The sequence below is a fragment of the Natator depressus genome, chromosome 10 (genome assembly GCF_965152275.1).
Source record: "Natator depressus isolate rNatDep1 chromosome 10, rNatDep2.hap1, whole genome shotgun sequence".
NCBI lineage: Eukaryota > Metazoa > Chordata > Testudines > Cheloniidae > Natator > Natator depressus.
The window spans coordinates 68,641,698-68,666,841 of NC_134243.1; the positions used below are offsets into that span (position 1 = coordinate 68,641,698).

The following is a 25,144-nucleotide window of genomic DNA, read 5'->3' on the forward strand; positions in this document are numbered from 1 at the left end:
CTTCCCCTGCACAAAAACCACAGCTGTGATGAGCCAGGAGCTTCCTATAAAAAGGGGGTTTATTGCAGTAGAAATCACTGTGTTTACAGACGCACCCTCTTATTTACGCTTAACCTTTACAGCCCTGGGGCTGGGGTAGAAGGAGCAGAGACCCCGCTCCACATTCATAGAGAAATTTTACTGGTTTTCAGCCCATCTGTGGGGAGAACCTAGCCCTTCCTTCAACTCACAGGCCCTGCCTGGTGACCATCTAGGGACAGACAAACTGTGGCTCCCAGCAGGGACCGGGTTAGCATACACTGGATCCCACGCTAGAGCCCTGGAAAACAGCCAAGTCTCCAATCTTACATGCATGTCTAATGCATCGTTTAAACAACAGAAACCTCTGCTGTCAGCAAAAGAACTGGGGGAAGGAGCTGTCGGCACAGACAACACCAGGCACTGTGACAGCTCAGTAACTAGTCGAGATTGCACAGAGAAGAGGGACAGAACCAGAGGCTGACAATGTTCCCTGAATCCCAGGGGCTTTGGTGTCAGCTGAAGATACAGACATTTGAGATGCTGAGAAACACCAATGGGCAGATACAGATGCCACCCTCTGTACATGCGGCGTGCACCCACTAGCCACTCCAGAACCACATCAGCATCAGTCATGCTTACAAGGAGCATTACCCAGTACCACCTCCCTGTGAAGGGGAAGGAAGGAGGGTCTATGGGTCAGGGCAATAGCTTGGGACTCTGGAAACCAGGGGTCAATTCCCTTATATACCAGATTGTGTGTGACCTTGGGCAAGTCACTTAATGTGTCTGTGTCTCAGTTCCCCCTCTGTAAAGTAGGATTAATAGCACTGCCCCACCTCACAGCAGTCTTGTGAGGTGCTCAGATGTTATGGTGATAGAGACCATAATAAGTACCTAAGACAGATACAAACAGCCACATGCCCAAGTCGTTGCTCCTAGATTCCCAGTTGAGAGAGCTGAGATTGGAACAGAGGGCCAGGAGACAGCTGGTCCTTCCCACTCATTTGTATTGAGAGGAAGTGGCAGCTCCCCACCAAAGGAACTGGGGGAGGTAAGATCCTCCCAGAAGCAGCAGAAAGATGCTCTGGTATTTTCCAATATTAGGGAGGGGAGGGGAAGGGAGTTATTTAGCAGAGTGAAAACTAAGAGAGACTGTGAGCTCAGCAGAACGGGGCACCAGTGCTGACTGGAGTCTCTGGATGCTATTGTAATATACATAATATTCAGACTACTTGGCTGAGGAATCCTGTCCTCAAGGGAAAGGGTGGGAGCTCAGGGGTGGCGCATTTATAGCTAAATTGGACACCATGCTAGTCACTGTATAACAGGGCCCAACCCCCTGGGGATGGACAGTATGGACTCCTAGGTGTTGAATTATAAAGACCCCAGGTTGCACTGGTATATATATGATGGCAGGGGCAGACTCAGCCATTTTCCTGAGGCTCTCAGGTGTGAGGTTGGGGAAATCCATTTGACTCCTCATATAGAGTACATGGCTCTTTTCACAGGGGTAGGAGGGCTTAGTCTAGTAAAGCAGGCTGGGCACCCTGGTCTTTCCAGCTGGCAGCACATGGGGAAGTAACACACAGGCTCCAGCTCAGAGCGAGTCCGTCCTCTTCCGGGCAAACACAGCCGACATGCTTTTGACAATGCTGCGGATCCCAGTGCCCTTCTTCAGTGCCAGCTTGGCCTCGCAGATGCGCTCCGCCAGCCCCTGGAAGACCATGAGTGCCCCATGATAAGCCTCAGCTGCAGAGACCTCATAGAATTCACAGTCCATGGAGAGTGCCAGGAGACGGCCCTCCTCACTGGAGACCGCCCGCCGGTGGTGTAGGTCCCGCTTGTTGCCCACGATGACGATAGGCACCTTCTCCTGGCTTAGAGCCTCCTTGGCTGCCTTGAGGACCTGGACTTTGGGGCGCAGCACATTGAAGCTGGCACGGTCGCAGATGCTGTAGACCAGGACGAAGCCATCTGCCCACTGGACTCGCTTTTCCTTGGCAGAGCTCTCATCCACCAGGTCCTGGGGGAGGAGAGATGGGACAGGAAGATGGGGTGGAGTCTGATAAATGAGTGAGTCTCTGGGGAGGATGTTAGTGCTGACAAAGGTCACGCGATCATCCGGCTGGGCTGGAAACTGAAGCTCCTACACTCCCCTCTGAACAACATACAGGCCAACTGCAGTTGGGTAGTGACCTCTGCCGGTCACGTCAACCCCGATCTGGAAACACCAGCTGCAGAAGGAGAGAGACTTTGATCCTGGTCTTGGCCAGCACAGGGGCTGAGCCCCGACCATAAACTAGACTGGTACCCATAACCCAAAGGTAAAGTTTTTACCACCTAACCTCCTATACCCAAACCCAGCCACCTTCGACTCCCAGGAGGGGAGCGGAGGGGCCCTTCCACCAGTTTGGTTCAAGGAGGCTGTGCTTGCACCTAGCAGCAACTTACTGCCCTTCTGTGCAAAGCATCCAGGCTCAAGAGCAGCTGGAGGCTTCTGACTCCATGCTGGCAGGGATGCAGCACACCCTGTCTTTGGACAGGCGGGCAAGGGAAGGGGGTGACAGTCACATCCTCCCCAGGGAGGAACACCCTAGTGGGCAGAAAGAAACAGGGAAGGTGAGGAGGAAATGAGAAGAGCAACAACCTCAATGTAAAGGGAAGGGGAGGAGCGATACCTGGCAGAGCCCACCAAGGCTAGGCCAGAACACTTGGGAAGAGACAAGAGTCAGGCTTACTATCCTCACCTCGCATCGTGTGGAGCAAAGAGGGCTTTTGGCCATGCTTGCTCTGGCTGCAGGTTATACGAGTTTGGCGTTCTCAGCTTAGGACCTCGCTTGGCGCTCCCTGCCACGTCCACTGAACCAGTATGGGGTGGGGGGCGGGATTCAATCAGGTCCAGCACTGAGCTAGCTGCTGCTTCATCCCCTTTCTTTCCCATCCAGGACTAGTGGAGCAGGATGGCAAATTCTGCACTGGTGCTAGCCTGGGAATACAGTCTTTGCTGTCCCAAGGCCTTTACCCTCCAGCTGGAAGCACGAGAGAGGCGCCATCCCTGCAAGCTGTCTACTAGCCACCTGGTTGGCCCACAGGTTAGTCATGTTGGGGAGAGTCGGAAGTAGGGGTTACAGTCTGGCTGATGCTTCAAGTCCATGGTTTGCCTTTGGGTTTTCTTAGCTAGGAGAATAGTTTTTCCTGGGGGCAAGAATATGAGACAGCAGCAGCAGAGGCCCCTCACCTGTGAACAGGGGACGTCCCATATGTGGACGAGGATCTCTCTGCCCTCCATTGCTAGGCTGTGGCTGTAGATGGATTCTGCCAAAAGGCACAGAAATCACTGCATGTATAGATCACAGACAACCAGAGAGCCGTGTCCTCTCAATGACAACCCTGCCACGCACTCACTGCCTCCCTGCTGCACACACACCCTCCCCTCCAGGTGGGAGATCAGACTCCAGGGGGCAAGGACCACGGCCTTTGTGCTCTATGTAAGGCACCAGCCACACCTAGCATGTTGGCATTCAGCTAGAGAGTCTGCCATCCAATAACCCAACCTGTCGGGGTATCCATCTCCCTCTTGTCCTTCAGTCAGTGCACTTGCACCTGCATCCCCACTAGCTGCTCCACGCGGGTCACGCAGGAGCTCCTCGCATCTCTACAGGAAACGCTTCTAAATGCACAAACTGGTTCCGATGAGTAGATTTAACCCTTAAGCCTGCAGTTAGCAGGCAAGAGCCCTGGAGAGGAAAAGAGGTGGCTCAGGAAACAGCCAAATCCCACAGATAGACCCAGTCACACAAATCAGGACTTTTCCAAATTGGTCAATTCACACCCCACAAGGACAAGGAGAAGCTAACACGCAAGCCCCCAGCATGGCACTCACCCATGTCTCCATATTCCCCAATGAATCGCCTGGTAAGGAAACGCACCGTCAAGGCTTCAAAGAAGAGAACAGAAAAAAAAAAAAACCTAAGGATTTTAAATGACATATTTTAGCTCCCTTGCAAACCCGAGTGGAGCGATTACTACCCTGAACCCAGCTCAGCACCAGTCACCAGCCTGGTATGGACAGCCTGCTCTGCAATGAAGCCATCTCTCCATTTCTGTATCCATTAAACTCTCACTGAGCTGTGTGTGAACAATCTCTGTATTTTATTTCACACGTTGCCGAACCAGCAAGTTTGCTAAGAAAGGATTAATAGATCAGGAACTCTCCCGAACCAGCATTTCAATGGACTGAAACTGACTAGGAAGCATTTTCACTTACAGAACATACCCATCACGAAACTCTCTTGTCTCAGAGGATGCACTTTGCTTTCCCACTTTGAATCACAGCTCTTTGAGATGGAATAGACCAAACAGGTCCCATCTCCGCTGTCTTTTGGCCATGGCAGGGTTGTTCCCTACAGCTTATTCTCCAAGCTTTGTCCAGTTCGATTTTAAAAGTCCCTAAGATTTAGCTCACGGTCATATCCCTTCCCTTGGGGGAGCTTTCCCCAGCTCCAGGGATCTCCCAGCTAGGAAGTTTTCCATGTTCTCCCTGCTCTTCCTTTGGTGATTAAAGTTCTTACCTGATTTCCCCACGCTGTTTGCTCCCATAACTAGCATATTCGCTTCCATTTTCAGTGCGGTGGGACTGGACACCTCCATCAAGGGCTGGTGGTCTGGGGTGAAGCTGGCACTTCTGCGCAGAGGGATTCGTAGAACCATTTGTAGATCGATCTCTCTCTCTCAGCAGAGTCTGTCTGTCTGCCAGTCCTCTCCACTGTTTGAGGTAGAATGACTCCTGTCTCTTCTTATTCTAGCCCTCACTGAGGGAGTAATCTGCATGGGCCATACCATTCCCAAAACTTGCAGGGGGTGACACACCAAGAGCAGCAGACCTAACCATTCATTGTAAGATTCCCAAGATTAAAAAATCCCAACCTTGATACCAATCAAATCATCCTAAAAGAAAGACCCCAAACCTGACCCTGCAGTAGCAGAGGGCTGGGAGGATCCTGATGGGGCTAAACAGTGTCTGACTTCAGCAGCTGTTCTCCAAACCATGTCCAATAGTGGATCCTCAGCTGAGCAGGCCGCCAGCTCCTTCCATGCTTTTGGCATGTCACTTGGAAGGACAGTCCATCCATAGTACCTCACCCCGCAGGCATCACAGGGCTGCATTCCTCCCACTTTGCTCTTACATCCTTGGATGTATTATGGGGCTTCTGGTGAGGAAGGTGGGTATTTCACACCCCCCCCCATAACTCTGCGAAGACACCTTGATCTTGACCTGCAGCACCCTCTGCTATTCCAGTGCTTCCCTTCCCACCCCCCGCCGCTCTGCTGATACATCTGTTATGACATGCAGCTCCCCACTCCTGTTCCAGTCTGCCACCAACTCCCCCCACCACACACACACACTTCATTCCTGACTATAACATTCCCAGACCTAGTCTGTCGCACAAGCAGGGACTTCTAATTGTGCTGTTACGTGCAATGACTCTGTGATGTGGACAAACACTCACTAGTTGAGATCACCAAGCTCATTTCACTTGTGACATGAGCACAATTAACCCAGTTGTCCAGAGCAGTCATTCAGCCTGTAACTCCTGTCCATGACCTCTCACCAGGGCCGAGACTGCACCGTATTTTGAATGAGGGGATTTGTACTGGCTGAGCGGAGTCCCAGACCCCTGTCAGGGATGACATCAAGGAGTTGTCTTTGTGCCAATCTCACCCATGTCACCCCTCCTCAGACCACAAGACTGGTTACCTGCTTTGTCCAGCACTCTCACCATGTCACCTCCACCTCCTTGACTTCCTCCACTGGCTCCCCGTCCTCTACCACACCAACTTCAAGCTTCTTGCCCCAACCCTTCAGAGCACTTCACAACTCTGCCCTTCGCAGTTGGCATCACATCAGCCCCTGGCCCCTCTCTCCCAGCCATCCCACCTCCTGAGCACCTCTCTTCACACCACCCTCAGCCTGGCACACCCCATACCAAGGGGGTTCATGCAATAAAAGCCCTCCCCGCACTAAGCCACAAAGACACCGCCATGTAAGCCCTTCCCATCACTCCTGAGAGCCAGAGTGCCTACACCAGATCAGGCAGTGTTTAACTGGCTGGGATAAGGGGTGGTTGGGGAAAGGGGGTGGCTGGGTTGGGGGAGCTGATAACCCTGCCTGGAATACGATGGTGGCAGGGCTTGGTGGGGGTTGGCAGGGCTGGGAAGGGGATGGCAGGGATAGGGGGCTGATGACTCTGGTAGGGGAGTGGCAGGACTGGGGGGGATAACCCTGGTTTTGGAGGGGTGGCAGGACTGGGGGGGGGGTCTGACGATGCTGGTTGGGGGTGGCAGGGTTGGGGGGGAGTGATAACCTTGGTTGAGGAGGGGTGGCAGGGCTGATGACCAGGGGGAGGGTGGCAGGACCGGGGCGTGAGGGGTGATCATAGAATATCAGGGTTGGAAGGAACCTCAGGAGGTCATCTAGTCCAACCCCCTGCTCAAAGCAGGACCAATCCCCAATTTCTGCCCCAGATCCCCTAAATGGTCCCCTCAAGGATTGAACTCACAGCCCTAGGTTTAGCAGGCTAATGCTCAAACCACTGAGCTATCCCTCCCCTGACCCTGGTGGGGGTGGGGTGGCAAGACTGGATGGGGGGGTGATGATCCTGGTGGGGGTGGGGTGGCAGGACTGCGGGGGGGGTGATGACCCTGGTGGGGGCGGGGTGGCAGGACTGGGTGGGGTTGGGGTATGATGACCCTGGTGGGGATGGGGTGGCAGGACTGGGGGGGAGGGGGCAGGACTGGGTGGGGGGTGATGACCCTGGTGAGGGGGGGGTGGCAGGACTAGGTGGGGGGTGATGACCCTGGTGGGGGCGGGGTGGCAGGACTGGGTGGGGGGGATGATGACCCTGGTGCGGGTGGGGTGGCAGGACTGCGGGGGGGGTGATGATAACCCTGGTGGGGGCGGGTGGCAGGACTGGGGGTACGATGATGACCCTGGTGGAGGTGGGGTGGCAGGACTAGGGGGGTGGCAGGACTGCAGGGGGGGGGTGATGACCCTGGTGGGGGCGGGGTGGCAGGACTGTGGGGGGGGGGTGATGATGACCCTGGTGGGGGCGGGGTGGCAGGACTGGGGGGGGGGGCGGGGGTATGATGACCCTGGTGGGGGTGGGGGTGGGGTGGCAGGACTAGGTGGGGGGTGATGATGACCCGGGTGGGGGCGGGTGGCAGGACTGCGGGGGGGTGATGATGACCCTGGTGGGGGCGGGGTGGCAGGACTGGGGGGGGGCGGGGGTATGATGACCCTGGTGGGGGTGGGGGTGGGGTGGCAGGACTAGGTGGGGGGTGATGATGACCCGGGTGGGGGCGGGTGGCAGGACTGCGGGGGGGTGATGATGACCCTGGTGGGGGTGGGGTGGCAGGACTGGGGGGGGGCGGGGGTATGATGACCCTGGTGGGGGTGGAGGTGGGGTGGCAGGACTAGCTGGGGGGTGATGATGACCCGGGTGGGGGCGGGGTGGCAGGACTGCGGGGGGCGGGGGTATGATGACCCTGGTGGGGGTGGGGGTGGGGTGGCAGGACTAGGTGGGGGGTGATGATGACCCTGGTGGGGGCTGGGTGGCAGGACTGGGGGGAGGGCGGGGGTATGATGACCCTGGTGGGGGCGGAGTGGCAGGACTGCGGGGGGGTGATGATGACCCTGGTGGGGGCGGGGTGGCAGGACTGGCGGGGGCGGCTGATGACGCTAGGGTCTGACGCGGCGGGAGCCAGGACGGGGACACTGGCCCTAGCACGGGCCGGGCGGGCGGAGTTGACGCCCCTGGCGGGGGCGGTGCTAACGGGGCGGGACTCGAGCCCCCCCCCAGGCCGGGGCGCGCGCCTGACGCCATCCCAGCGCGCCCGGCCCCTCCGCCCGGCCCGGGGCTCGTTAGTGTCCGGCCGGCTCGAGGGGTGAGTGCGGGGGCTGCCTGGGCTCAGCGCCGCGGCCCCAACCCGCCCCCAGGGCGCTCAGTGACCCCCCCGCCCCCCGGGGCGCCCAGCACCCTAGGGGGCTCAGTGCAGTGCCCTGCGACGGGGGTACACGCCCAGCATGGTACACACCCACCACCCCTGGGTCCCTTGGCATCACCCCTCCCACACAGCCACTGTCCTGGCGTCAGAGTGGTGACCCTCTTCTCCCATCTGGAGGGACTCAGGGCACCCCTCCAGTCTCCAGCTGGCTCAGTGGGGCAGCAGCTTCCCCCACCCCCCAAAGCCCCTGGGGAGATTTAAGGGTCTGTGTGTACCTGTGGGAGCAGGGGTTTGCTAGGGCCGCCCGGGTAGTTACGGAGAGCGCTGCCCTCTCTGGTTAGTGGTGGTGCCTAGAGGCCTTGGTAGGTGGCACCAAGAGGCACAGATTACCAGGTCTGGCCGTGCCCCCAGCCTGTCCACATTTTAATCAGATGAGTGGGGGAAAGAGTGACCCTCCAGTCGCCAGGGCAGAGTCAAGGTGAAGCAGATGAACTCCAGGGACGGGAGGCATCGTTCAGGCTGTGCATGGGGAGCTGGAGGAGATTAACAATGGAGAAATGCAGACCGACTATGGGGATAAAGTCCTGGCTCTGAGGTTGAGCTGGCTGGGGAATAGCCCCTCAAGAAATGTGTGGGAGCCCCAAAACTAAGGAAGTGTGAAACAAGACTGGATAAAGCTCCAGTAAATGTACAGTAGGGCCCAGCCCTGCACCGACCCCTGGTAGCTGGATCCTAGATTTTTTCCAGCTCTACTCTCTGCAGCCCTCAATCAAATCATCAGGAACCTTTCTCGATGGTTGTTCAGAGGCAATTGCTGGCCTGAATCTACACTAACCCACTTCTCTCCTTACAGCATGTGGGCAGAGAGATGGTGCCGGCACCTGGCTTGGGGCTCTCCTGACTTTGCTGCTGTTGCTGACCATGGGTCTGAAAGCTGAGGCCCAGCCTCGAGCTGAGGAGACTCCCGTCAGAGTGGCCGTGCGCATTCGACCCCTGCTGCCCAAGGAGCTGTTGCATGGACACGAGGCCTGCCTGCACGGGGACCCAGAGACCAACGAGGTGACCCTGGGGCGTAACCGCCATTTCCACTTTGATGCTGTCTTCACCGAATCCTCAAACCAGGAGTCTGTGTATGGCGCCTGTGTGCAGCCGCTTGTCGAGGCCTTCTTTGAAGGCTTCAACGTTACTGTGTTTGCTTATGGCCAGACAGGCTCGGGCAAAACGTACACCATTGGGGAAGCAAGTGTCTGTGAGTATCTGGAGAAGTAGCACCTTCCTAGTCTTGTCCCCCTTGATGCATGTGTGGCAATGGTTCCCTCCTCCACCCACTGCCCAGGGCCTGGCTGTGAGCAGGGCAGACAGGACTTCTTGGGCTAGTTTGGTAATAATAGCATGAAAAGCTGGTGATAGTGCAACATCAAGGCTGAGAAATGAAGCAGGCAAAAAGTTGAGGAAATTCAAAGGCTCCTCAGCTTGGCCATACTGCCTGTCCTGCACTTGTACCAAGAGAGTACACATCTCTCTCTGGTGCCCCATGGATAGTGAGCTTTTATGTTTAGCTGCAAAACTAGGCACTGCACATTTTCCTGTGTCTGATGTAATATTCCCATAGGAACCTGACTTAACTTTTGCAAAACTATTCATCCACTGGCTTGGGATCAATACCTGTGTTTGAGCAGCACGTGAAGTATGGTTACCACTTGCTTATCTTGGGAAGGTCAAGTAAGGAGATTGTTTTGTGATTTCCTAAGGGTGCCTTCACCTTTGACTTTCCTGAGCCTTGCTTCCTTTATTTCTCAGGGCTGTTCTGCCCTAAAAATTTACATCAGCATAGCTACATCTCTTGGAGTGTGAAAAATCCACACCCCTCAGAGATGCTGACCTAACCCCCAGTATAGACAGTGCTAGGTTAATGGAAGAATTCTTCCATCAATCTAGCTACTGCCTCGCAGGGAGGTGGATTAACTACAGCTATGGGAGAACCCCTCCCGCCGCTGTAGCGAGTGTCTATGCTGAAGCTATAGCTGTTTAAGTGTAGACATACCCTAAATCAGCCTTAACAGAAGGAGTTTTGCATTTCATTTCATTTCATTTCATTTCATTTCATAGGTTTTTGTTGTTGCACTTTCCTTTTCCCCCTTTTCTTGAGCTTCTGCTGTTCAGTTCCCATAAATGCTTTAATACTGAAGGGTTGGCTGTTTTGGTCCATAAGGCTCCTTAAAATATTTACTGCGCATGTGCAGAAAGATAGCTATAAAAATACTAAATTGCTTGTATGTGTTCAAGCTTGGCTGGACTTTTCCTTTTGCAGTTAGGGCTGTCTTCATGCCAAGTTTGAGGCTTACAACTTCAGATGGTTTGGGGATATTGGAGACTCCCCACACACACCAAAAATCAATGTAAAATGTGATTTAAAGAAATTCTCAGCCCAGAAGAACATTTTTTTGATTGGAGAAAGTTCTGAGCAGAGCTGGATTCAAAGGAAATCACATTTCAGCCTCAGCCATAATGTTTGCTACCTACGGATATTATAATTTACTTTTCTCTCCTTAAGAAAGCACTTTACAACTCTATACATGCAGTACCACTAAGGATATGTCTTCACTGCACAGTTAACCTGGGTTCTTCGCCATGTTTTAGCCCAACCCCACAGGACTTCCACACAGAAAAATCTCTGACCCAGGTTAAACCTGGGCTAGTTATCCTGGCTAGGGGTGTGGGTTAGAGCCCAGACCTTGCTTTCACTTAGGCTGCAGCCTGTCCATTTTGCAGTGAGGATTCAGGCTAAATCACTCAAGTGTTGATAATCCTCCAGTGCCGTCCCACAATTCCCCCCAAAGGACAGACAAGTTTTCCTGCAATTGACACAACTGGCTGGGAAAGAATCCTAGAACCTCTCAGTACAAAGAACTGTGGGATGTGCCTCCAGACACAAGGGCGAGTGCAGAAACAATGAGGACATGGGCACAGTTTGGCTGTGGGAACACTCACACCCAGGCTAAGTTAACTGTGCTGTGAAGACATACCCTAAGATACACCACCTCTGCATGAAGGGCAACAGTAATGCACCAGTGGGTTGAGGGGAATTTTGGACAAGGACCCTAGGACCTCCTATGAGAAGTGCTCCTTGGGGCCTTTAATATGGACCCTCGCTGCTGAGCACATGGGATGGTGTAAGGCTGATCCCTGTGGCATACTGTCCTTACGGCATGAGATGTGCTCTGCTTTGATTGTCGCCTGCTGCATGCCATACTGGAGTTGGCTCTCTGGGCATCCACTGCTTCTGGTAATTGTGTCTCTTTCTCGGTGCCAGCTTCCATCAATGAGGATGAGCAGGGCATCATCCCACGTGCCATGGCTGAGACCTTTAAACTCATTGATGAGAACGACCTGATTGACTACACAGTCAGAGTCTCCTACCTGGAGGTGTATAAGGAGGAGTTCCAGGACCTGCTGCAGGTGGAAACGGCCAGCAAGGACATCCAGATCCGTGAGGACGACAAGGGCAATATTGGTACCTGTGGCTGCTCTTAGACTCCCCTCCTGGACTGACTCCCATAGCCAGGGCTGGACGTGTGTTCCTGCAAAGCAGTGCACCGTGCTTCTGCCCTGACAAAGAAGCGATTATCTCCATTACTCTCCCCCAGCCTCTTACTATGAAACTTATGAATGGTGACCATGGCTGGGACTCAGGTTTTTGGCCACAATAGCATGCAGTTACAGAATACGGGGCATAATATGTGCTCTGACTGGGGGGTCCCAGCTGTGAGGCTTTATCTAAGGGCTTTTTTTTCTGAACGTGGGTGGAGCAACATCCCTTCCAACATCTTCAGCAGCTCAGCCGTTCAGGTCCCCCGGGGCTGGAAAGTCATTTCACAGGTGGCCATTTAACATGGGGGCAAAAGGAAGTCTCCTGGCACCTGAGATCTCACTCGCTGTCCATGCAGCTGTCCTTGGCTAGCAGGCTCTGCTGAATAGTGCAAGGAGAGCTTTTTTATAGCCCCATCTGCACTGGGCTCTCTGAAGCAGCGCAGGGGCTTCACCTCTGAACACTAGCCATGTGCCTAGTAGTTACCTTATGCACAGAAAGTAATTGTGGCCAAACAAACCCACACTAGCCTTGTGGTAGAGTCTCTGTCTTCTGGGGGCAGCTCCGGATTACGTATTCTCTAAGGCAAGTGGAATATTTGAAGGACATCTGGCATTGCTAGGACAATACTGGATGAGACACTGGCCTTAGTTCAGTACTGCTCTGCTGCCTGATGTCTCTGGTCCATTCCCTCTGAAATTCCTGGGGTCCAGCGGGACCATGTGAAAGTGATGGCAGCAGTCGGCATGGAAGGGGTCTAAAGGGACGCCCTCAGGATGCCGGTCTCCATTTTCAGCAATACTTGAGATTTGTGGCCCCTCGCCTTTCTTAGGCACCGTCGGCTCTGAGAAGCTCAGCCAGGGTGTGCTGTGGAGGCCTCCAAAAGGATTGTATGTGATCGGGACCAACATTTCAGTCCTGGGGCTGTTCCCAAGGGTAGCTAAGCAACCTAATTTTTCTGCTTCGCTGTATCTGTGCTACGCCTGTTATTTATTTGGTGAGGCTGGGGTGGAAGGGTTTGTCCCCCAAACAAATGAGCCAGCGTTGGTTGCTTAAAATAGATGCCTATGGCTGAATGCAGGGGCGTGGCCCATGATGAATTAGCTGGGTGCACAGTCTGGCCCTTTCGAGCAACCCTACAATAACAAACCGGTGTACCCTGCTGACTGGAGGAAAAGCCTTTGGAAAAGGAAAAGATTTCCCTTCTGGGGGTTACTCTATGTGTGAGTCCCAACTGCCCTTCCACCCCCGCTGAACATCCTAGCTGTCTCTTTGTGTGGCTTTCCCGGGCAGTGTGTGAGTATCCATGCCAGCACTGTCACTGCTGTGTTTGTCTCGTTACAGTATTGTATGGGGTGAAGGAAACCGAAGTGGAGGGGCTGGATGAGGTCCTGAGCCTGCTGGAAATGGGCAACACGGTCAAGCACACGGGAGCCACCCACATCAACACACAGTCGAGCCGTTCGCACACCATCTTCACAGTAACCATGGAGCAGCGGCGCGGAGCTGGCCGACTCACCCGCCTCACCCTCCACGACAGGGCCTCGGTCCCGGCCTCCGGCCAAGTCCTGGCTTCCAAATTCCACTTTGTGGACCTAGCAGGCTCAGAGCGGGTGGTGAAGACTGGAAACACAGGGGAGCGCCTGAAGGAGAGTATTCAGATCAACAGTGGCCTGCTGGCTCTGGGCAATGTGATCAGCGCCTTGGGAGACCCCCGCAGGAAATGCAGCCACATTCCCTACAGGGATTCCAAAATCACCAGGTATCCCATGGTTCCTGGGCCACCCACATCACGCTGCTCATCTGGCTGGTGCTCTCTCAGCCCTGTAGCAGGGATAACAGCCTTCTCTACTCCTTCCCAGCATGCCGAGGGGTTTGGCTGGGGCTTGACCACCCTTGCCCAGTCAGGGTTGGTGGCTGCCACAGTTAAATTTGCCAGGTCGCTTGCCCCTGCTGCTCTCACTTGGAGGCTCTCTGACTGGTTCTGAAGGGGTCAGCTGTCCATCTCTCCAAAAGGCCACAGGTATCCAGGCCTGTCAGTCCATCCTGTAGGTGTGTTTGGCTGGAATGGTCCCTGAGAAGCAGGGAGCCAAGGATAAGCGTGAAAGTCCAGCTTGTTCCAATGCTGCTTCACTATAAAACATTCAGCTGGGTGACCTGTGCTGTGACTCAGGGCACTGGGAGTGGGGTATGGAGGGTCCCATCTGTTCCTGCCTAGCTGAGTCTAGCAGATGCTCCCATCAGATGGCGGTTTGGGGCCTGTGTGAACTAAGGTGGTCTCAGTCTAGTTCCTAGCCCTGACAGGGTCACATAACTGGTTCCCTTGTTACCTTGCCCAGCAGAGGTTATTGGAGCCCCTCTCATCCCCAGAAGGGATGCTGTACTGGAGGCATTTTCACCAGAGATCGGTATGAGGGATGCTTGCAGTGCTTCAGGCTGTGCTCTCCCTCTCCCATAGGAACATACAGGAGCTCAGGGCTGTCGTCCTGGCCCCTTTCCCCAGCACTGAGCTGATGATAAAGCGTTTTGTACCCCTGGGTTTACCCTGTCAGAAGGGTGGTGCTGTGAATACCCTGCCAGCCCCTGGCATGTCTGCCATAGCATGGGCTGCAGCCCCTTGCTCTGATCTGATGTCTCTGCTCTTCTCCTTAGGATCCTGAAAGACTCCCTGGGGGGGAATGCCCAGACTGTCATGATCGCCTGCGTCAGCCCTTCCTCCTCTGACTTCGATGAGAGTCTCAACACGCTGAACTACGCCAGCCGAGCTCAGAACATCAAGAACAAGGCCATGGTGAACTGCCGCAGGGAGACAGAGCATGTAGAGGAGCTGCAGCTTCAAATAAAGAACCTGCAGAGGGCGCTGGAGCAGCGGCACCGCTCGGAGACCCGTATCATAAACCGCTCCGACGCTGCCAAGCGGTGCCCACAAGACCACACGGCCCGCTTGCTGGCAGAGTGCGCTCACTACAGGACATGCACGGACGCTGCCTACCAGCTCCTGATGGAACTGCAGGGGGAGGGCAACCTGACCGTGGAGCAGATCCTGCGAGTGAAGGAGTGGTTGTGTGCGGTTGAGAGCGAGAGGAGCGAGCTGACCTCTGCCTCTGGACTGGATAGTGGCATTGAGAGCACCTCAGCAGAGGATCGGCGCCCCCAGGCACAAGGCTCAAAACCACCACAGACTCAGGTATTGGGGTGTCACCCTTGTTTGGGCACTGGGCAGTGAGAAGTGTCAGTATGGTATCACCTGCCTCAGGCCAGGCTACGCAGGCGGTGATGCTTGGTGCGAGAGCAGAGTGCTGGGAAGCACCTGGGAAGGACAGTAAAGGAAAAGCTGCATTGGCAGAGGGAAAGAAGAGAATGAGATGAGGTTGTCTCTGTGTTAGGCCCTCATTAGAGCCCATCTGTGGGTGGGCGCAGCCTCCTGGGGGTAGAGGGGAGTAGTACTCCCTATGAGAGAAGAAGGATGGGCTAATGGTTAGGGCTAGCCTGGGACTTGGGAGACATAGGTTCAGTTTTGGTTTCCCCTGAATAACTCAGCAGTCCCTGTCCTCCACAGAAGACAAAGTGCTTCTCAGACATCAACTAGGAAAGCTTCCCAATCCCTCTTAGGTCCCTCCCCCTGCCTCCCCACTGAAAGGCAGCTGCTGTTGGGGTGGAAAGCAGCATTCACACAGGGAGTGTGGCCGGGGAGTGAGGGAGAAGCCTGGATCCTGCTGGCAGATGGTAGCGAGGCCGAACGGTGGCTGGGTTCCAGTGGGATTTTTTTTTAAACGTGAAATTAAACTAGCTTCCAATGTAGTTTGGAACGTACCTACTCCTCTGGTGGGGAAAGCGGTTGTAGAACTAGAGAAGTTATTTCAGTGGGGCGGGAGGGGGTGTGTGTTGTGGGAGCCACACTGAGCACAACCTGCAGAGGGAATGGCCAGCACTGCAACTCTTCCCCTCCCAGCAGTGTCCCCCATTGCAGCCTGACTTAGTAACAGTCTAAATAACATCTTTCCTCTCGGGACTGTCACCCCAATCACATGGGGAGAAGCGAACAGGTCTTTGTATCCGACTGGTGAGTGGCACACCGTACAGCAGACATACCTGTTTGTGCCGCGTGTGGGGCGGGGAGGGGGGCACAGTGACGTTTGGGGGGTTACTGATGCCGTCTCTCTTCCCTTCCCTGCGGGCAGGTGAGCACAGAGAAAGCATGTGAGGCAGCCAGAGACGAGCACCTGGCCCAGCTGCAGAGACAGGTGGAGCGTCTGGAGGAGGAGAACCGTGACTTCCTAGCTGCCCTGGAGGATGCCATGGAGCAGTACAAACTGCAGGTAGTGCTGGCCTCTGCCCATGCCCAGGGGAATATCTGACCCAGCAGTCCCCTCCCCTTCCTGTTGCCTGCAACCTGCACCTCTCTGTCCTGGTGGGCAAACCCTCCCTGCACCCTCCTGGTGTCCCTGCGGGCCCTTGCTCCCTTTTCAACCTTCATCGCACTGTTATTCCTCAGAGAATAGGCCCAACTAGGGAGCCTTTAATTTCAGATGCTGCCTGGCCTGTGCTGTAGATTCTCCCTTCTGGGGTGGGATTTTCCTGTTGGGTTTTTAGTGCCTGCCCCCTTCCACTCTCCAAACCCAGCCAAATCTCCCTGCCTATCTCATCTCTTCTATTAATCTGCCACTCCTTTTCCGGATGGCACAGAGAGCGGGGGCGGGGAATCAGGGAGAGTGCAGCATGTCCTGTTTGCTACTGTGCTAGCAGCAGGCCTGAGAGACGTGCGTGGGAAACCCCATCTTCCGTTGTTTTTCAGAGCAACAAGTTGCAGGAGCAGCAGGATGCCATCTCGGAGCTACATGTGTGCCTGGAGATGGCGATGCCAGACCTGCAGGTGCCGGAGCTGCTGCAGAACATTCACCTGGTGGAGCTCGCCCAGAGACCTCACACGGCCCCGCTGGATACCACGCGGTCCCATGGCCTCAGCCTGGTCCAGTCGAGGCCGTCCCACACGAGCCAGAGCAGAAGAGTCCATTGTGGAAAGGTGGGGGTGTAAGTCATTTCCACGGGTGCTTGCTCTTGGGCAGGGCTGGTTTCTGTTCTGGCTCCCCTGATTGGAGGAGCTGGCCTTTCCCATGTTCAGTCTCTAACTCGGCCCTAGGCGTTGGTGTTGTCCTCCCTGTTGTGAGGCCTTTGCTCAGTTTGGGGAAAAACTGGTTTCAGCCAAGTCTGAGCACTTACAAATTGCATCCCGAGCCCAGGCTGCAGGTAAAGCCTGGTGTGCTGAGCAGCTGGCTGGGTCCAGGAACTCACCAGCCCTGCTCACAAAGCCACTGAGCTCCACATTGTCTCCCTCTTTATAACTCAATGCCCCCTCCTGAGCCCTGGCCCTTACGCAGTTTGTTCATCTTTCCGTGCATGACCACCCGCTCTGCCCCAAGCAGCTCAGCAGCAGCCCATCCCACCTGGGGGAGGATCTGGTGGTGCATTGCCAAAGCCGTGCCTGCAGTCTGGAGGCCAAAGACGTGATGCTGATGAGGGAGTGCAGTGAGGACTCTGAGCCATCCTTGGACGAAGAGGGGGAGCAGAAACGGTCCCTGCACCAGCGCAGGTGAGTGGAGGCTGCACACACGGGAACGTCGGCCGGGGCCACTCCCTGAACACCATGTCTGCTTCCCCTGATTAAGGACTTGTCCAATCGCCAGCCAGAGATTCCTGCAGCAGGAACTGGGCTGGCTCTAAATGAGCCACCTCGGAGCCCGTAGCCAGGCATGCGCCATGTCCCCTAAGCCCGAGAGGTACTTGTAGAACTACAGAAGCCAAACCGGAAGAGTCAGGAAAAGTGAGTGTGTTTGTAATGGCTGAACTGCAGATTAGCGTCTAACTGCTCAGCAAGGCTAGTGCTGGCGGAGGCCTGATGGCCCCAGAGGCTGAGCCCACCCTGCACAGCACAGGCAGGGGCATTTCAAGCTTCCTCCTCCTGTATCGCTGCCCTGATTTGGAGGGACCATTTTTAGAGTTGAGAGGTGAGCTCCATCTCTGGGGCCATTCAGCCCTTGGCCAACTGCTGGCTTGGGGGATGTGAGCACCTGGCCACTGGAAAATGGCCTGAGATGGATTTGAGTCTGCTGCTTCATTCCTGATCCCAGCCCCTCTGAAACCCATTCCCACAGAGCATTGGTTTGCCTGATAGGCCAAGGGCAGTCTCGTCCCTCTCTGTTGGGCTAGTGCCATGTGGCAGGCTTGGAGCAGGTTCCTTCTTCCCTCAGTTGTAGCGGAGCCTGCACTCAGCTAAACTGATTTGCTGCTGTTCTAGAAATGGGATCCGAAGCTGGAGCAAGAAGGACGTTTCCAGCAAGGTGTGTGAGGAGCAGAGCAGAGGCAACTCGTTGCACAGGCAGGAGGAGCCCCCGGAACTGGCCAAAGGTGAGTGGAGACTGTGTATCCCGGGGGGGATCTTCCGAAGGTTCGTGATGCCCTCAGTCCCTATTGGCAGTGGTGAGGAGCCCAGCCATGTGCTCTGCTCTGGAAAAGAAAGGTGGTGCAGGGGCATCCAGACTAGTGCAGAATGGAGCAGATTGTGGCCTGGTTGCTTTTCTCAAGATGGAGCATTGCATGCTGGGATCTGTAGACTGAGGGTTGTAGCGGTGGTATTAAAGATGAGGGCAACCATGGACCGCGTTCCGCCTGATCTGGGCCACAGCATTATTGGCTTGTTGTCCCCTCTCCACCTTGCTTTTGGGACGGCAGCTTCCTGGGTGAGGATCTGAAGCAGGCTCGCTCTCTGTGTTACAGAGGCCTGCGGGAGAAGGGAGCAGGCTGGTCCCAGGGAAGGCCTTTCAGGGAAGGACTCAGAGCGGCGGCTGGTGCAAGCCCAGCAGAAGATCCGGGAGCTTGCAATAAACATTCGCATGAAGGAGGAGCTGATCGCAGAGCTCATCAAGACAGGTGCAGAGCTACTGGAGTGGTGATGTTCCTACCAGGGAGGCTTTGGGGCTTTTGGGCTTACACCTATGGGAGGAGGTGCTGAATCTCTGCCTGTCTTCTCTCCTGGTGGGACATTGTTCCCTCTGTTCCTCCAACTCTGCATCCCTCCCTGTGCGCCTTCCCCATTAGGCCAGGTTCGCAGTGCGCTGAGTGACCTTCCCCGCCACACCTGTTACCACGAGCATAGCCCCACTCCCTGGATCTGGGCTACGCTCTCCTGCATCTTGGGGGGCTTGCTCTTACTGCTAGCAAGGGGACTCTCCCTCCTCAGCAGGGAAGTGGGCCCTGTGCCCAGCTGCTTGCCTGGCCTCAGAAAATACTGATTAAACCCTTGCATGCAGTATGAGACAGTCCCCCCCCCTCAGCCATCTCTCTCCCCCTCTGTCCACTCTAGTGCTGCTTCTGCCACCACCTACTGGTTGAGATCCGTCTTCTTGGCTTCTTCTCTGGCTCTCTCAGGGTCTCTCATTGGAGGAGCTGAGGGAAGGAAGGGTGCTGACTGGAAGAAGGGGAGGAGTCACAGCATCCAGCCCCATCTCAAGCCAGAGCAGGGATTGCTGGAGATCAGACCAGCAGGGCTGGTGGCCTACGTGGTATGCTGCAGTGGGGCTTCCTGCAGGATGAGCCAAGAGAACGTTGGGGCAAGGTGGGAAATCTGATCCCCAGGAAAGGGAAGTGACTCCTTGCCTGTGCACCTGTGCAACAGGCCCGGGACAGCCCCAGTTCGTGCCCTGCGGAGGCTATTCTAGCACAGCCCAGTGTCCTGATGCCACAACTGCTGCTCTTGAGGGGCTGGTGAATGCCTGAAGCTGCCAGATCCATTCAGTCCCTTGGCGTTGCTGTCCTTCCAGCTGTGCCTCCTGGAAGGGAGAGGGGCGGGAGGGTGCAGAGCAGTTGGTGACAGTGTGGATTTCCTGGTGCTTTCAGGCAAGGATGCCCAGGCCATGAACAGACAGTACTGCCAGAAGATCTTTGAGCTGGAGCAAGAGGCGGAGCAGGTGCGAGCAGAGCTGAGCAGTGGCCAGAAGCAGCTGCAGGAACTGGAGGGGAAGGAGCCCCAGGACGCTGGAGAGAAATGCAAACTGCAGGAATATCGCACGAGGGTTGCAGCAGCCCAGAGAAAGGCACGGGTCAGTGTGAGCGCGGGGTCCTCACCTCTCTGCCCCAGCTGGGAGGAGTTGAAGCGCTTGCAGGTTGAGCACAGCTTGCTTGCCCCCAGGCTGTGGCTCCTGTGTCTGAGGGGTTGTCGAAGGAATAGGGTTGGGGGCTTGCTCTCTCTCCAAAGGCTATCAGGGATTCTCCAAAGGGCAGGGTGGTGTCCAGTTTCCTGGCCTCGAGTCTGAGAGCAGCTGTCCCGTGGCAGGTGCTGCGAGAGAAGAAGCAAGCGACGGAGAGGCTGGTGTCGCTGTCTGCCCAGAGCGAGAAGCGGGTGCGGGAGCTGGAAAGGAACGTCCAGCTGATGCGGCGGCAGCAGGGACAGCTGCAGAGGCGCCTGCGTGAGGAGACGGAGCAGAAACGCCGCCTGGAGACGGAGATGCACAAGCGGCAGCACCGAGTCAAGGTAAGAGCGAGACCCCTGGGGGCCAGCCAAGGGCAGAGGGCAGCTCTGGTGTGTGTCCGTGTGTCCTCACCAGCAGCAGGTTGCGGAGGGAAGTCTGTACTGCCTTTTCTGGAGTAACAGCTTGGCCCAATGAGTTGAGCTTGAGGCTGTGAGGGCTCCAGCCCCGTCTGTCAGTCTGAGCTCCTTGGCTCGGGATCAACCTGTTCTCCCCCCACTGCACCCCCAAACTAACGGCTCCTCCCCCCTGTGCAGGAGCTGGAACTGAAACATGAGCAGCATCAGAAGATCCTGCGCATCAAGACGGAGGAGATTGCAGCTTTCCAGAGGAAACGGAGGAGCGGCAGCAATGGGTCTGTGATCAGCCTAGAGCAGCAGCAGGTACATAGCAGTGACCTGCCTGTTCCAATGGGCGGGGGAGGGGACACTTAGTGGAGTCCTGCACCAGATTGGTAATGTCAGCAAAGGTGTCTGGCCCCCATGCCCTCATTGGCAGCTGTCACTGGAATCTCCCACCAGGCAGGACAGACTGAGCTTGACCCACACCCCTAACATTCACTGTATCCTCCTTCCCCAGGGGGCAAAGCTCACATGCAGCCTCTGCTCTGGGCCCCACATATTCCTGGGACCTGAAGTGCACTGACCTGTCCTAGCCAGGACCCTCCTGAGCCCCAGTAATCCCAAATGGCTGGGGCATGGAGCAGCTGTGGCGAAGCCTTCTCTGTCGGCCGGATGACAGGAGGGCCGGCCCAGTGCTTAGGACACTAACCTGTTACTCAGGAAACCTGGGTTCTGTTCTCTATTCTGCTACGGGCTTCCTGTGTGCCCTTGGGCAAATCACAGCCTATGTGTGCCTCAGTTCCTCCTCTGTACACTGGGGATAAGAGCACTGCCCTAGTTCAGAGGGGTGTGTGAGGATAAATCCATTAAGGGGTGAAGCATTCAGATCTGCAGTGATGGGGCCAGAGAAGTAGCTAGTAGAAGCCTCCGCCCCCCAGACCTAACCTCCCTCCTATCAGTGACCACATCCTTCCCCCATCCCCTACCTCTCTTCCTTTCTTTCCATCAGAAAATCGAGGAGCAGAAGAAGTGGCTGGACCTGGAAATGGACAAAGTCCTTGAGCAGCGTCGTGCCCTGGACGAGCTGGAGGACGAGCTGAGGAAACGGGAAGCCATAGTGGCCAAAAAGGAAGCGCTGCTGCAGGAGAAGAACGGCCTGGAGAAGAAGAGACGCCGGTCCAGCCAGGTGGGATGCAGGAGGTCCCTCGGACACAGCTGCTCCTGCTGGGGAATGGGAAGGGGGAGAGTGCTTGCCCCACGCTTGCAGGAGTGAGGTGCTTTGGCGGGGCTGGGGATGTGGTCTGGACTGAGGCAGCATCAGCAGGGTTTGGGGTAGGGAGTAGTGCCCACACTGTGTGACTTCTGCTGACTCTCTGCCTTCTCCTGACCTTTAATCTGAGCCACATCGGCCTCTCCATTAAACTCCTGCCTTGGAATCTCCTCTCGCTGTGGCTTGGGGGGTGGTTTGGTTTAATTGCCCTTGGCTTGCATGGGTGTCGTGGAGGGCAGTTGCAGGGCTGGGTTTCCCTTGGGGAGGTGCTCAGGTGAGGTCTTGTTCCTCCTGCTGCTCCAGGCCTTGACGGATGACATCGTGCGTGTGTCCAGCCGCCTGGAACTCCTGGAAAAGGAGCTGACGGAGAAAAGCGGACAGCTCCGTCATGGCAGCGCCCACGATCAGCAGCAGATCCGGCAGGAGATCAATAGCTTGCGCCAGGAGAAGGACCAGCTGCTCAAACAAAGGCTGGAGATAGACAACAAGCTGCGCCAGGGCACCCTGCTATCCCCGGAGGTAACCAGCTGCCTTTTGGGCCCACCCCACAGCTCGTGTAGATAGTGAGAGGATGTCTAGGAAAGGGCTGTGTGCTAACCTTTCGCGCCTAGCCTCAGAGCTACGCTGGTCACATGGAAGAAGACTGTGATGGGCCTGATTTTGCACATTACAGTCGATCCAAATCTAGCACAGTTGAGTACAATTGTCAGCCTTGGAAGAGGCCTGAGGCTGGACATATCCGTTTTGGGAGGCCCGTGTCTGTAGTAAGGTGCATTGGCAGAGCTCTGTGTGTGTCAGATACGAGTGGAATAAGAGGGGGGCCCAAGAGTGAGGGGCCCCAGCAGGGCTGAAGCCTGGGTGTAGCTTGCAGATCACCTACCTGACTGCTCTGGGTGGATCCGTTCCCCCTCATTCTAACCCAGGAGTAACTGCAGCTCCCTTCCTCCCCCCGGGGCGGCAGGAGGAGCGGATCCTGTTCCAGCTGGACGAGGCTATTGAGGCTCTGGATGCTGCGATCGAGTACAAGAACGAGTCAATCACATGCAGACAGCGGGTCCTGCGGGCCTCGGCCAGCCTGCTGTCCCAGTGCGAGATGAACCTCATGGCCAAGCTCAGTTACCTCTCCTCCTCGGAGACCCGAGCTCTGCTCTGCAAGTACTTTGATAAGGTAGGGTCCAGATAGGTGCCCTGCCCCAGCCCTCCGCTCAGCTTGGGACTGTGGTGTCTAATCAAATGGCACTTCCCTCCTGCACTGTGCGGTACCTTTGCCCAGGAGTCCTGGTCCTTTGCTGGCTTTCTACTGTGAGGGGGCAGCCCCCCGCTATTTTTTTTGTAACCTGGTTTCTGTGTGACACACAAGCCCCCAGTGTTGCAAACACCCTGACTGGGGCAGAAGTGCTGGGTACCCCAGCTGGGCTCTGCTCTAGCTGGCCCCCTGACATTGCTCTCAGATGCTGCATGGCTCCCCCTGGTGGCACTGAGGCAGCTGTGGCCCTTTGAAAGTGCTGGCCTCTACTGAAGACCAAGCCCTTTTTGCTCCTTAGCAAGAAACTAACTTGATCAGCGGGGAAGAGCGAAGCTTCCGAGCCTCGGTGAGGGTTTGACATGGGGCCTGCTCTTGGGCCCGGGGCAGGTGGTGACCCTGCGAGAGGATCAGCACAGGCAGCACATTGCTTTCTCCGAGCTGGAAATGCAGCTGGAGGAGCAACAGCAGCAGGTGTACTGGCTGGAGGTAGCCGTGGAGCGCCAGCGCCTGGAGATGGACCGCCAGCTCACCCTGCAACAGAAGGAGCACGAGCAGAACATCCAGTTCCTGCTCCAGCAGAGCCAAGGTAACGCCCCTGTCTCCCTATGCCCCTGGAGGTGGACTCTGTTCTTCCCTCAAGCCCAGTGGGCTCCTGGATACCCCTGCCTTAGTTAACCCTTCCATGATGGAGTTCTGTGGCCCAACGGCTGCTCTGCTTCATGTACCCTTTGCAGGGCAACATCAGCGCAGTGTCTAAGCTCCACCACCTGTAATAACACTCCTTCTCTTCGTAGAGCACATGGGCGAGGGGCTGGCCAGCAGCAAGCTACAGTTTGAGGGAAGAATCCAAGTGCTGGAAAAAGAATTGAGCCGCTACGTGTGGGCAAACCAGGTGCTGAACCAGAGGCTGAGTAATCTGAGCCACCCAGGACAGAGCAAAGGTGAGGAAACCCCTGCTGGTCAGGGTAGGGAGTGCCGCTTGAGCTTTACCCCCGAGGCATGCTTTCATTTGCCTGCACGTGACCAGGTAGAAACTCCCATTTCTGTAGCAGCAAGAGTTTGAAGGGCAGGGCAGAGCCTATGTTGGGGCAGTTGCCTCTGGATTATTATCCATGCCCACTCTCTCAGTGCAGAGGGGATTGAGCCCTTCAGCAATCTCTTGCTGTAACTGGCATGCACTTGAGTTTCCCTGACTTATCTAAGGGTCTCTCCAGAGAACCACTTCTCTAACAACCTGTCTTCTCCAGCAGGAGCAGACAGAAGCATGCTTGGAGCTGGGGACAGACCACCTGCTGTATTTGGGACCTGTGAAGAATCGGGCACTGGTATTGTGGAACAGCAGATGCAGGTGGCTGTCACTGAAGGAAGCCATAAGTGCAGGGATGAGAATAGGGAATTGGTGCATGCACCTTTACCATCCACATGGAGGCGCTCTTCACTACCCAGTGACAACCCTTTGGGCCCAGAGGGGATTCAGCAGAGAGAGGCAGAGTACCTGCTGAGACTTGGGCAGCCCCAGGAGGTGGTTCTGCCATGGAACCTGGCTCCTCTGCCCAAACCCTGGAGGGAGCTGCGCAGAGCCAGCCTCAATGTTGCTCCAGTGCCCTCCCATCCAGGAATGATTGATGTCAGGAGAAACCCAGTCTAGACTCAAGCTTTGAACCCTAACTAACTGCACAGCGCTGGGAGGAGCAATCACTGCAACAGGTAGCTAGTAAATACCTTCCTGCTCTGCCTAGGCAGCTTGGCTACAAACATACTGCATTTCATTGAGGACTGGGCTGGGACATTTTCACCACAAGGAAAAATTGTTAAAAAGGCAGCTGATGGGCAGTGTAGTCAGTTCCACTTTGGTGTCCCAGCCCAGTTGTGTTAGCTGGGCAGGCTTCCCCGGGCAGAGCTCTGGTCAGGGCCTCTACCACTATGGACTTATGTTTACAGTTCTGGAGTCTGCCTGCTGGTGTCTCCCTAGGGGAAAGCCTCTATTGGCTGCAGCAGGGGGAGCTGCTTTCTGACACTAGCACTATGTGTAGGGGGACTTGTAAATATCTTTGTAGTAACTTTTTTACATTTCTGCTGTAACTTTCTAATAAAGCAGCCTGAGTTTTATTAAATCACTTGTGTCACAGCCTCCTACACTCTCTCAACCCCTGAGGGTGAGGCACTGGCTTGGGAACACGGAACCTCTCAACTGGCTATGGTCAGGCAAGGTGTCTATGTGCTATGTCTTAGCCAGAACCTGACCCTTATGACCAGACTTAACCTTTTTTTTCCTTGTATTGCCTGTTGGTAGCAGCACATTACACAGAGCTCCAACGGTCCTGGATCATCATTTCAGAGGCTGGGTTGCATGGCTGTTTCTTTCCCAAGCTTTTAACTCACTTGGTTTTTCTCCTTCTGTACGGAATAGCCTCCAGCAGAGGAGAATCC

At 55.6% G+C, this 25,144-nt stretch overlaps 2 protein-coding genes across 5 annotated transcripts; one reads left to right on the forward strand and one right to left on the reverse strand.

Annotated features, from left to right (window-relative positions):
• Positions 1-96: 96 nt before the first annotated feature.
• LOC141994566 (ras-related and estrogen-regulated growth inhibitor-like protein) lies at positions 97-4,809 on the reverse strand. Its single transcript, XM_074964805.1, has 4 exons — positions 4,593-4,809; positions 3,905-3,958; positions 3,260-3,336; positions 97-2,044 (listed from the first exon to the last, which is right to left on the reverse strand). The coding sequence occupies exons 1-4, from the start codon at positions 4,729-4,731 to the stop codon at positions 1,619-1,621; spliced, it is 696 nt and encodes a 231-aa protein (XP_074820906.1). The 5' UTR covers positions 4,732-4,809; the 3' UTR covers positions 97-1,618.
• Positions 4,810-7,888: 3,079 nt separating this feature from the next.
• Positions 7,889-24,785, forward strand: KIF7 (kinesin family member 7). 4 transcript variants are annotated; one of them, XM_074966463.1, is made up of 19 exons: positions 7,889-7,965; positions 8,879-9,274; positions 11,339-11,539; positions 12,959-13,376; positions 14,267-14,801; positions 15,796-15,933; positions 16,410-16,637; positions 17,038-17,204; positions 17,910-18,019; positions 18,389-18,541; positions 19,508-19,710; positions 19,944-20,141; positions 20,394-20,519; positions 21,208-21,384; positions 21,772-21,987; positions 22,430-22,636; positions 23,102-23,300; positions 23,509-23,655; positions 23,962-24,785. In XM_074966463.1, the coding sequence occupies exons 2-19, from the start codon at positions 8,947-8,949 to the stop codon at positions 24,360-24,362; spliced, it is 4,152 nt and encodes a 1,383-aa protein (XP_074822564.1). In that variant the 5' UTR covers positions 7,889-7,965; positions 8,879-8,946; the 3' UTR covers positions 24,363-24,785. The 4 variants fall into 4 exon arrangements, with proteins under 4 accessions (XP_074822564.1, XP_074822566.1, XP_074822565.1 ...); XM_074966465.1 differs by having other exon boundaries at positions 11,339-11,515; XM_074966464.1 differs by having other exon boundaries at positions 23,965-24,783.
• Positions 24,786-25,144: the final 359 nt, after the last annotated feature.